This window comes from Sander lucioperca, chromosome 13, assembly GCF_008315115.2.
Source record: "Sander lucioperca isolate FBNREF2018 chromosome 13, SLUC_FBN_1.2, whole genome shotgun sequence".
NCBI classification, from domain to species: Eukaryota; Metazoa; Chordata; class Actinopteri; order Perciformes; family Percidae; genus Sander; species Sander lucioperca.
The window spans coordinates 32,340,842-32,353,360 of NC_050185.1; the positions used below are offsets into that span (position 1 = coordinate 32,340,842).

At 39.7% G+C, this 12,519-nt stretch overlaps 1 protein-coding gene across 5 annotated transcripts in view; it reads left to right on the plus strand.

Moving 5' to 3' along the window:
* Positions 1-12,519, plus strand: part of myo7ab (myosin VIIAb) — a 50,578-nt gene that overhangs the window by 30,241 nt on the left and 7,818 nt on the right. For 4 of the 5 annotated variants that reach the window (XM_031308103.2, XM_031308105.2, XM_031308104.2 and 1 more), the window contains 17 exons: positions 974-1,100; positions 2,002-2,121; positions 3,171-3,344; positions 3,978-4,205; positions 5,075-5,245; positions 5,322-5,439; positions 5,532-5,658; positions 6,243-6,412; positions 6,545-6,735; positions 7,336-7,451; positions 7,548-7,705; positions 7,876-8,029; positions 9,285-9,440; positions 9,536-9,641; positions 10,174-10,287; positions 11,969-12,056; positions 12,158-12,264. In XM_031308103.2, coding sequence (XP_031163963.1) covers positions 974-1,100; positions 2,002-2,121; positions 3,171-3,344; positions 3,978-4,205; positions 5,075-5,245; positions 5,322-5,439; positions 5,532-5,658; positions 6,243-6,412; positions 6,545-6,735; positions 7,336-7,451; positions 7,548-7,705; positions 7,876-8,029; positions 9,285-9,440; positions 9,536-9,641; positions 10,174-10,287; positions 11,969-12,056; positions 12,158-12,264 — 2,425 coding nt within the window. The remainder of the gene's footprint in view (positions 1-973; positions 1,101-2,001; positions 2,122-3,170; positions 3,345-3,977; positions 4,206-5,074; positions 5,246-5,321; positions 5,440-5,531; positions 5,659-6,242; positions 6,413-6,544; positions 6,736-7,335; positions 7,452-7,547; positions 7,706-7,875; positions 8,030-9,284; positions 9,441-9,535; positions 9,642-10,173; positions 10,288-11,968; positions 12,057-12,157; positions 12,265-12,519) is intronic. The other variant, XM_036008702.1, reaches the window with a different exon arrangement.

Here is a 12,519-nt window from a genome sequence, read left to right on the forward strand (position 1 = left end):
TCCTATTAATGAAGGCAATAAAAGCCAAAGAAAAGAGTATCCAAAATGAGAAGGGTTCATACTGTGGAGCATGCCATGAATGTGTGGAGTAAATATCATAGTAAGTTGCCCTTTAGATTTTTAAGTAAAAATGTTGTAGAGCCAGAGGAAATGTCAAGTAGTCAAAGTAAACACAAGGATTAATTCAATTCCCCCAAAGGTCCTTGTAACATGGCCCTCAGTTTCAGCACTGTGCTAAAACATTTTTCCAAAAAGGTTTTCAAAACTTGTCATGGAACAATTTGTGTTTTTTCCAGCGATTTAACACATCAGTGTGTTTTCAGGTGTTGGGGAGTTCTACTGCACATGTGAAAAAATGTTCTTTAAAGCCTTTTGTGGCTTCAGAGGAAGCTGTGTGAAGTCTGGTGTCCTCAAACAATGGCACATGAGTCAGTGTCAGTTAGGTCTGAAGACTACAAGTTTAAAAAATAAAGAACAAATCTGGAGGTGTGGAGTTAGAAAGAAGCAAGCTCACCAGACCTCTGTAGCCTGCTGCTCATCTCTGCTGCAGGCTAGAGACTCTAGGCTACATTAGCTGCTACAAACATAATACACCCAAAATCTCTGACTGAGCTATTAGCGATGGAGTTGCATTGTCGGTAATGTAGGTGGGTATTTACAAAGACGAAGAATGCGGGAAATAAAAAAGACAATATCTCTGGTTCTGCTGCATCAATTTTGATGCAAAATGTTATAGACGTTCAATGTTAAATTGGCGGAGTCCTCCTTTAAGGTGTAATTTTAATGTGACGGTGGTTAAACATGGAGGCACCAAAATAATGTAGAATTATCATTTTAAGAATATCATCTCATGAATATTTATACAAATTTTCATTTCAATTTTACCAGCGAAATATAATGCTCTGAATCAATAATGTATTACAGCACTGTGTTTTGCATCTGGTTTTGCTCAGCTGTTGTTGCTCTGTCTCAGGGATGAGATCTACTGTCAGATCTGCAAACAGCTCACTCAAAATCCGTCCAAGAGCAGCCACGCCCGCGGATGGATCCTGCTGTCTCTGTGCGTGGGTTGCTTCGCCCCCTCCGAGAAGTTTGTCAAAGTAAGAAAACTCTAACTTACTTCACATCCGAATACCACCCAATGTATGGTAATACTACAGCTTTTAAATACTGCAGTTAACCCATGGCTTCCTGATTAGTTCATTTTGTGGGTCAAAATGAACTTGTCTTTTGTGGGATTCACTGTCTCTGCTTTATTCTCAGTCACTTTTTCCAATTTCACATTTGTAATTCATGAAAATATTCAGAAAATGCAGAGTGAATATGAGTGTTAAACTTGAAGGGACAGGAACGATGTTAAAAAGTCAGCAATCTCACTCTAACTAAACATTCAAAAAAATGTTTTACTAAGGCTGGATTTAGTGCAAAGAATTCAGGTGATGACTATAATTCCTTCCATTGTGTTATCTTCATTGATCCATTAATCAAAAGCAGTTTTTGCTGTGAACATAAAAAAACAGAACATACACAGTAAAAAAAACAACAAAAAAAAACCTAACTATGAGAAATCCAGACTGATCTGAGCCAAAGAAATAAGCACAAAGGACAGCACAGATCGATTATTTAAAACACTTAAAGTCACTAGATAGACAGCAGCGCACTGTGCACAGCCTCTTTCTGTCCCCATCATAAACGCCGGGGAGTCTGAGGTTGTACCAATAAAGCAACCATAATTATAGAAAGAAAATGAATCATTTAAAATAACATTTCCTAGCTATTGTGAGGATGTGCTGCTCTTCTTGGTGTTATGCAACAATAAAAATCTTTGGCATTGGTCTCTAATCTTTGGCATGTACCACCTTTACGCCTTTCTGGGGATCTATATTTGAATCTGTTTGTATTTCCATGCTTCAAGCACTAATTTCACTCCGCTTCATTGATTTAATGAAGGTGTTCTCTGACTCTCTATCTGTTGTTTTTTTTCTTTCCCTCTGTTGTCAGTCTTTACGGACATTTTTAATCAACGGTCCCCCTGGTTATGCTCCATATTGTGAGGAACGGTTGAGGAGGACGTTTGTCAACCGCACAAGGACCCAGCCGCCATCTTGGTTGGAGTTACAGGTACTGAACATGCTCGCTGATCTGTGTTTGAGTTGTCGGCTCAGGTTCTGAAAAGTCCTTAAAAAGCACTGAATTCAGTTTCCTCAACAATGATTTAAATAAATGATATATGATTGCGGCCTGTCATGAGACGTTATACACCTAAAACTAAAAGTGGGATTGTTGCACGTATACTTGGAGGCTTATGCCTCGACGCAGAGGTCCAGGGTTCAAGTCCGACCTGTGACGATTTCCTGCATGTCTTCCCCCTCTCTCTCTCTCCTCTTTCTCACCTAACTGTCCTGTCAAATTAAAGGTGGAAAAGCCCAAAAAAAATCTTAAAAAAAAAAACATTAAACAAGTGACCAAATCTTAAAGTTCAGTAAGATAGTTTTACTTTTTACTATTTTTATTTCTGTTTTACATCAAGAAAACAAAATATGCTTTATCTCAGCCACATGCCTTTTCTTTTAAAAGAATGACATTTGTAGGGCATAAAAATGACCGTTTTGTCATTAAATACTACAACCTGGCCTTCTTTATCAACACGGAGACTTCAACACTGGCATACCTTCATATACAAGGCTATTTTAGGTCTCCTTCCATCCTACCTTCTGACCTATATCAGTGTAAATAGTACCGGGACTCACAATCTTCGTTCCCAGGATCTTTTTCTTCTGTCTGTTCCAAAGGTTAGAACTGAGCTGGGAAAAAGGCTTTTAAGTTTGCTGTTCCCTCTGCTTGGAACAATTTACAGAAATTCATGAAACTTACTGAGCTGGTCTCATTGGTCGCTTTTATGAGGATGTTGATTGACTTGGAGGCAGCCACATCTGGCTGCAGATGTTTTGACTGATGTGTTTAGGAGTGTGGTTGACTTTGAAAGATTTGTTTTATGTTTTTGGCGTTTTTGCGTATTTTCTGTTTGTATGTACTGTATATGTGGTTGTACTGCTGCCTATCTTGGCCAGGACACTCTTGAAAAAGAGATTTTTAATCTCAATGAGTCTCTTCCTGGTTAAATAAAGGTAAAATAAAATAAAAATAAAAAAACTTTTTTCACCCCTCAGGCCACCAAATCTAAGAAGCCCATCATGCTACCAGTGACGTTTATGGATGGCACCACCAAGACTCTCCTGGCAGACTCCGCCACCACTGCCAGCGAGCTCTGCAACGCTCTGGCGGAGAAGATCAACCTGAGAGATCGCTTTGGCTTCTCGCTGTACATCGCCCTGTTTGACAAGGTGAAACTAAGACATTAGACCAGTATATATCCAGTATATATTTTGTGTTTTTATGCAGAGGTGGAACTTAAGTACAAATTTGAGGTAATTGTACTTTACTTGAGTATTTTCATTTTATACACTGTATACTTTGACTCAACTACATCTCAGAGGCAAATATTGTACTTTTGACTCCACTACATTTGTACATTTTCAGATGACAGTTTTTCATCCCCTTCTTGTCCAGTGAAAACCATGTATCTCCAGATGTGTTGATGTTGAATGTTTGTGATAAACTGAAGGATGAGGTGTTCCTTTATGTGTGTTATACTTCTCCTACTTCTTAAGCTAAATTAAGTCTTTAAAAAGCCTCTTGGATCCGCTGGAAAATGCATCCTCAGAAAGCTGAAAACAGGACGTCTTTTCTGATACCATGAAAAGTTGACTTTTATAGAGATACGTGGTTCTCACAGGACAGCGACACTACAAACATATGATGATCTTATAGAATATGATGCATTGTTGTAGATTAGGGTTAGAGACTTTTACTTGTAGTGGAGTATTTTTACAGTGCATATTAGTATAGTTGGAGGTTAAAGATTCAGATCTGAAAGATGCTGACTTCACTGTTCCTTTAAATCGGTTTTGGGTCAGGTGTCATCACTGGGCAGCGGCAGCGACCACGTCATGGACGCCGTATCCCAGTGTGAGCAGTATGCCAAGGAGCAGGGCGCACAGGAGAGGAACGCCCCCTGGAGGCTCTTCTTCAGGAAGGAGATCTTCAACCCCTGGCACAACCCTGTTGAGGACTACGTCGCCACAAACCTCATTTACCAGCAGATCGTCCGAGGGGTGAAATTCGGAGAGTACCGCTGTGAGAGGGTGAGCAGCTTTGTTTTGTTTAACATGCAGTTGATGTGCTTGATTGGTAGATTACTGACTTATTTTAAGAGGAGATCCTGTTCACACCAGTGGTAGAATGACACTAAGTTACATTTACTCAAGTACTATACTTAAATTTGAGGTACGTGTACTTTACTGCACTACATTTCAGAGGCAAATATTGTACTTTTCACAATTATTTGATAGCTTTAGTTAATTTACATATTTATTTGCACACAAAACATATGAATAGTTTATATTCAATTCAATTTTCAATTCAATTTTATTCATAGTATCAAATCATAATGAGTTATCTCAAGACACTTTACAGATAGAGTAGGTCTAGACCACACTCTTTAATTTACAAAGACCCAACAATTCCAGTAATTCCAGTAATTTTCCCAAGAGCAAGCATTTAGTGTGACAGTGGCGAGGAAAAACCAGGCTCTTGGTAGGCGGTGTCTGACGGTGCCGGTTGAGGGTGTGAGGAACAGTGGCAATAATAGTCACAATAAAGATAATGGAACTATGACTAGAAATAGTAGTTGTAGTAGTTCATGGCGTAGCAGAGCACTGCAGGGCGTTACAGGGTGTAGCAGAGCGTAGCAGGGCACTGCAGGGCATAGCAGGACGTAGCAGGGCACTGCAGGTCGTAACAGGACGTAGTAGGTCACTACCGGGCATAGCAGGACGTAGCAGGGCATAGCAAGGGCACTGCAGAGCATAACAGGGTGTATGCAGAGCGTAGCAGGGTGTATTATAACATATGTATCTTTAACACAGCTGCAGAAGAACAGTCTGTCAGTCACTCTATCATATATTTGATTTTGTTTTCATGGACCTCTTTTCACCCTGTGTCCGTCTAAAAGGAAGAGGACCTCGCAGAGCTGGCCTCACAGCAGTACTATGTGGATTACGGCTCTGAGATCCAACAAGATCGCCTGCTCATTCTCATCCCCTCTTACATCCCCGACAGAGAAATCACCTCCACTAAGACTGCAGAGAAGTGGGCTCAGCTCATCATCAACGCCCACAAAAAGGTATCTGTCACCAAAACTGACGACTTCTTTTTTTAACAACTTGTGCAACAGTGACTTACTGTAACTGTCTGTGCAGGGAGTTTACACTAAAAGGAGGCTGAACACACAGAAGGTGAAGGAGGACGTGGTGGATTTTGCTCGTTTAAAGTGGCCTTTACTCTTCTCACGCTTCTATGAGGCCTTCAAATTCTCAGGTTGGTAGGCTATATATTATTGTAAATATGTCTTTCTACTGTAGATATCTGTAGGTCTTTTTTCATGGATATGACACCGTCTGTCCACACAGGACCCAGTCTGCCCAAGAATGACGTGATCGTGGCAGTGAACTGGACTGGGGTTTACTTTGTGGATGAGCAGGAGCAGGTCCTTCTGGAACTCTCGTTCCCAGAGATCACTGCTGTGTCCAGTAGCAGGTATGATAATGCAATGTCCTCGAAACAACACTGATTAAAAAATAATCAAAATGATATTCCACAACATCATTTGGAGTCTAATAAAAGGCTCTTTCGTATGACTCCAAGCATGTCTTTCTTTTTTAGCCACGCTAGCTTTACTGATTAAACTGAACTATCTCTACTATTGGATAGATCGCCATGGAATTTTGTACAGACATTCATGGACCCCAGAGGATAAAGTGTACTTTAGTGATCCTCTGGCTTTTCCTCTAGCGCCACCATGAGGTTCATATTTGTTTTTGTTTTTTAGTGAAATGTCTCAACAACTATTCGATGTATTGTCATTCAATTTGGTGCATACATTAATGTCTTTCTGGATGAATTGTTATAACTTTGGCGATCCCTCAACTTTTAATCTAGCACCATCAACAGGTCAAAACATCAGCATATTAGCACTAAACTCATCAGGAAAGCTGAAAGCAACAAAGATTTGGAGTGTTTATTGGTGTAAATTTATTTTTCTCCTTAATTAAAGTGAAGAATTTGGGAATTGTTTTTTTCATACATTGTAAAAAAGCCTAAAGTAAAATTTCATTTTCCAGAGGGGGTAAACTCCAGGGTCAGAGTTTTACTTTGGCCACCATCAAAGGAGACGAGTACACGTTCACCTCCAACAACGCAGAGGACATCCGCGATCTGGTGGTCACCTTCCTCGAGGGTCTGAGGAAGAAGTCCAAGTATGTGGTGGGACTTCTGGACTGTCCCAACCCCGGTAAGATTCACTGAGAAGAAAGCATGCTTTGATTGTTTTTTGTGTTAAAGAGTATGGCGTATAACTGGTAAAACTGCTGCTGGACGTCATGTATATATTTAATTGTTTTTATGTGTAATCTCTATCTTGCAGTGGGGGTAGACTCCACATTCCTGAGTTTCTCCAAGGGGGATCTGATCATCCTGGACGAACACGACGGAGAGCATGTGATGAACTCTGGCTGGGCTCACGGCATCAACGACAGGACCAAACAGAGAGGAGACTTCCCTGCTGACTGTGTCTACGTACTGCCCACTATCACCAGACCGCAGTATGACATAGTGGTGAGTTTGGCCCAGGGCTGCAAAGGGTTTTTGCTAGCTAGCTACCATGTACCATACTAGTTACCATGTGGGATGTAGCTTGATTGAGCATGCTAATTGCTAAATTAGGATTTTAATTAATCTATTTCCATTCTTTATTGTAAATTCTTTATTTCTTTTTATGAATTAGTTGTTCACTGTAAACCCTACGTTGGCACACAGCCCACATTGTTGGGGAATACAAACTAACAATTTAAAACGCCAAAGTCACACAATAACACAAACCGATCGAGGCAGCGGTAGACCTGCAACTCCTGTGTTCTGCATGGTAAAATTACTGTTTTTGTCAAAGGAGTCTGATGGCTTTGAAGAGAGCATAGATAGATAACAGTTTCACTTCTGTGTTGTAAAGAGCTGTCTGATGGCAAAGTAAAGCAGTGAAATATTCTAAATACAGCATACACTTTACTGATATTAATTTTTTAGGTGGTCCCCTTGATTCATTTATAAAAATCTGTTTAATGATATTTTAGGATGAAATGTTTGTCTTTGCAAGTGAAATGATCATAGTCTTTTAACTCCCAAATCCATTTTTTCTCTCTTTGTCTTTCTTCATCTCAGGCTCTTGTGACTATGACTCCTGATCAGAGGCGAGAATCCATCAGTATGTCCCAGATGAGCATCTACGACAAAACTAAAGCCTACACACTGGAGGAGTTCTCTTACGACTACTTTAGGTGTGTTTCCTAATCCTTTACATACAGCATAGATAAAAAGTGTGTATGTTCAAATGTGCGATTCATTATTTCTAACCATTCCTGCTTGTTTTCCAGGCCTCCTCCTAAGAGCACTCTGAGCAGGGTGATGAACCCTAAGAGCCGAGGGAAGGAGCGTCTGTGGAGCTGCACCAGGGAGCCTCTCAAACAGCCTCTGCTAAAGAAAGTCCTGGCTCACGATGAGCTCTCCCAGGAGGCTTGCCTGGCCTTTATAGATATCCTTTAGTGAAGGGTGTGTGGGTTCTGTATGCATGTTAAATGTTTGCATCCATCAATCTTTTTTTCCTGAGTACCCCTTTAATTATGTAAAGTATTATCTGTTACATATTTGAAAACACATTCCTGTTGTTGTGTTAATGTTTGATGTCCTTGACCTCGGCTCTACCTATAATGAAGTATATGGGCGACTACCCGTCCAAACGTGTGCGTTCTGTCAACGAGCTCACCGATCAGATCTTTGAAGGAGCGCTGAAGGCAGAGCCGCTCAAAAACGAGATCTTCTGTCAGATTATCAAACAGCTCACTGATAATCACATCAAGTAAGTCTGACACACAGACACACAGACACACACACACACACACACACACACACACACACAAAATGGCCAAGTATGTGTGCACATTAAAAAAGGGGAATTTGACTTGACTTTTTTTACACCGAAATAGACAAACAGCTTAGAACAAGAACAGCAAATAATGGTAAAGAATAGACAGGATGTGGAGTATGTGGAGAAAATAGCTATATATATATAGATATATAGATATATATATCTATATATATATATATATATCAAAAACACTAATGACCAACAACATAAATAAAAGTTTTATATACAAGTGTCAACACTATGTGTGTGTTCATGTCCATTTACAGTATGTACAGCATGTAGGATTTATATTATATTATATTAAAGACTGACGTGTGCATGATGATATGTACATCATGTGAAAAACAGTGTGCATTTTAACTGTAAAAATATAATCTCTAATAGAAGTAAGTAGATGTTTTAGTGTATAACTGATTTTAAGTGTTAAAAACTCATGTAAGAAGTACTCAAATCTTTTACTTAAGTAAAAGTATCAATGCCACAGTGTAACTCTTACACGTAAACAAGTTAAAGTCCTGCATCAGAAACACAACTCCAAACTGCTGGATGTGTAAATAAGCAACTGTTTGCTGACAAGTATTTACTTAAAATCTGATGATATGTGGCCGGGTTAGCTCAGTTGGTAGAGCATATATAGAGGTTTAATCCTCGACGCGGCGGTCTTGGGTTCGACTCCGACCTGCAGCCCTTTGCTGCATGTCATTCCCCTTCCTTCTCCCCTTTCATGTCTTCATCTGTCCTATGAAAATAAAGGCATCAAATGCCCAAAAACAATCATCGTAAATCTGATGATATGTTCCGAAGGGCCCAACAAAAATTGTAGTTACTGCATGTACAGGGTGCCAAGTCGAAACAAGAATGTGCATTCCCCAAATCTGAGGTACATTATTGTCTAACGTTTCCCTTCATTGGGGGAGAACATGAGTGTCCACATACTATTCACCATGTAGTATTTAACTCACTAGAGGACTATACTGTATGTTTTATAAACTCTCCAACTCACACTATATCAGTGCTTCTTTTTATTTTATGCCATAAGAGCTCATAAGAGTGTGTGTGTGTGTGTGTGTGTGTGTGTGTGTGTGTGTGTGTGTGTGTGTGTGTGTGTTTGTGTGTGTGTGTGTGTGTGTGTGTGTGTGTCTGTGTGTCTGTGTCTGTCTGTCTGTGTCTGTGTGTCTGTGTGTAGGTACAGTGAGGAGAAGGGCTGGGAGCTGCTGTGGCTCTGCACTGGTTTGTTTCCTCCCAGTAACATCCTGCTGCCTCATGTCCAGAAGTTCCTCCAGGCCAAGAAACTCTATCCGCTGGCTGCAGACTGCATGCAGCGGCTTCAGAAAGCCTTACGGTAACACACACACATTCTTCTGGTCTGCTTAAACAGTATTTCTATTATGTTCAGTATGCGTCAATTTTTCATCTCTCATCTATTATTTGTTGTAGAAATGGATCAAGAAAGTACCCTCCTCACCTGGTGGAGGTGGAGGCCATCCAGCACAAGACCACTCAGATCTTCCACAAAGTTTACTTCCCTGATGACGCAGACGAGGTCAGTGACGACATAAATCCAAAACAGATATTATTACATAATATATAATAATGCAATTACCATAAATTGCACCCTCGCTCCATTAAATGTACTGTGTTTAGCAGCTATAGCCTTACTTGTTCTGGTACGACCAGTAGCTTACTGTTAATGTTGTTGTTAAAGGTCCCATATTGTATAAAGTTAGATTTCTGTGTCTTTTTTTTAAATATAAAGCAGGTCGAGGTGCTCTATAAATACTGTGAAAGTATCAAAACATTTGCCCGTGTTCAGAAACTGTGCCTTTAAACGAGTCATCAGGACTTCCGTACGGTTATGATGCCCACAACTTTACAATATAAAGGTAGAAAGTGACGCTACAGTGCCGTTACAGTTATTCCCCGGCTGCAATGACAGTGCTGAGACTCCGAGACAATCAGGACACTGAAACGCTATTGTGAAAATATTTGCCATTACATTTTATACTCTTACTCATTTGGTTCTTTTTGTATACATAAATTATTTTCATATCATAGCAGCCTTCTTGTGTTCTCAGGTTTTTGAAGTGGAGTCAAGCACCAAAGCCAAAGACTTCTGCCATAACATCTCTGGACGTCTTCTGCTCAAATCCTCCGAAGGCTTCAGTCTTTTTGTTAAGATCACTGACAAGGTGAAGACGATCTGTAGCCTAATTATCTGGATTCTAGTAAATATCTATTTAGTAACTGCACACGTTTTCTTCAGTAGAAAGCAAAGCAGTAATCAATTACCACACAGTTTTATCTTTGCCAGTGATTAAAGAGTTTTTATTTTGTGATCATGTAAAGATGTTAAAGGAAGTTGTTGTTTCGAGCATTGATTCGCTTCTGGTTACACATACAGTATAAACTCTTTTTTACCACCATTTAATTTTCATGCACTAAGTTTGAAAGTAAATTTTTGTTCTGAGCTTTTAACTGAATCCTCAACAGATGGAGTTTGAAACTGTTCAACTTTCACACTTTAGTTTAGAAACAGTTTACCCAAAAACAATAAAAACTCTATATCCGGGGTCTTCAACATTTAGCTAAAAGAGAGACGGAGCAGCGACCCCCTACTTCATGTACTGGAAATTGAGTTGCTTATTAAACTGGGCCTACAATAACATGTAGGGCAGCCTAAAGCCTATAATACAATAATCTAATAATAATCTATTAAAATAATAATTGTTGATTCATACATTTATACATAATGTTTTAATGTTAAAGGTGCTCTAAGCGATGTCACACGTTTTTTAGGCTACAACATTTTTTGTCACATACAGCAAACATCTCATCTCTTTGTGGAGCCTAGACAACCCAGGCTCCACAAACGGCAACAAAAACAAACTGTGCCAACCTGCACCACCAAACATGACAAACAGTTTTCCAGGGTTCCAGCCAATAACCAACAAGAAGGATTTGGGGGTTGGGGGGTTAGTGCGCGGAAGCACGGAAGGGAGGGAGAGGTGACGGGATGAGGAGAAGGGAGGGGCGAGCTAGCCTCGTTTTGCTTGAAAATACTTTGAACGTCAACAAGAAGTGCCGTCACCCAACATCGCTTAGAGCACCTTTAAACATACATGTGGCACATTAAATCCTATAGTTTAACTGTCTTATCTGTGGATGGCTACTTTTGTAAGCATATCATCAATGTTGGGCGCCCGGATAGCTCAGTTGGTTTACTCCTCGACGCAGCGGGCCCAGGTTCGACTCCGACCTGCGGCCCTTTACTGCATGTCATTCCCCCTCTCTCTCCCCTTTCATGTCTTCTGCTGTCCTATCGAAATAAAGACTGAAAATGCCCAAAAAATAATCTTTCAAAAATAAAATAAAAATGCATATCATCAATGTTGTGTAAATCCTTAATGTAGATGAAAAATATGTCAAGGCAATTAGGAAAGCACTGCAATTAATACAATTTCAGAAGTTTTATATATATTTATAAAACAAAGTTTTATAACCTTGTTTGTTGTCTTTTGTTGGGTCTCCGTCAAAGTCTGTTTGCACTGTTATGCTTTCATTATTTGGGCACTCTGCTCTCCTTAACGGATTCGATGGAAAACTTTTTCTGGGACCATAGAGAGCCTAGGGAAGTGAGTAATACATACAATTTATATTGTTTTTTTGGGTGAACTATTTCTTTAAGAACTTCTCATCCATGTTGGCTTAAAAGTTAAGATCTACAACTCCATCTGCTGAGGAGGAATGTGTAATACGATCGAAAGCTCCAGAATATCTCGTGCTTAGGGTTAAAACACTGATTACCATTCAACACTGGTTTTGGAGACACATCTTACACATTAACATCTTCAAATGTTTCTGGTTTTCCAGGTCATCAGTGTGCCCGACGGCGACTTCTTCTTCGACTTTGTAAGGCACCTGACTGACTGGATCAAGAAAGCCAGACATGTGAAAGACGGTAGAAAAAAAAAAAAAATTCTGTAAAGCTCATGTTTTGTATCTTCTCATTGATTTTTCCTGTAATAGTTTCTCTTTATCACCTCTGTTTTGGGTGTGCAGGTGTAGTGCCTTCACTGACATATCAGGTGTTCTTCATGAAGAAGCTGTGGACCAATACCGTGCCAGGAAAAGACTCTATGGCTGACTCCATCTTCCACTACTACCAAGTGAGTAACAACTCTCAGAAATATTCACACCAGAGTCCTAAAATTTTAGGGTATTCCATCATGTTCTTTTCATGATGCGTTGAGATACTGATACCCAGGGGTGGAAAGGTTATTTTAAAAATGTATTGCAATACAATAACTAATTACCTATTAAATAATGTAGTAACCTAATCCAAGTACCACAATATTTAAGTAATTTGATTACTTTCTGTTACTTTTGGATTACCTCAATACCAAATGTGCAAATAAAGAAAA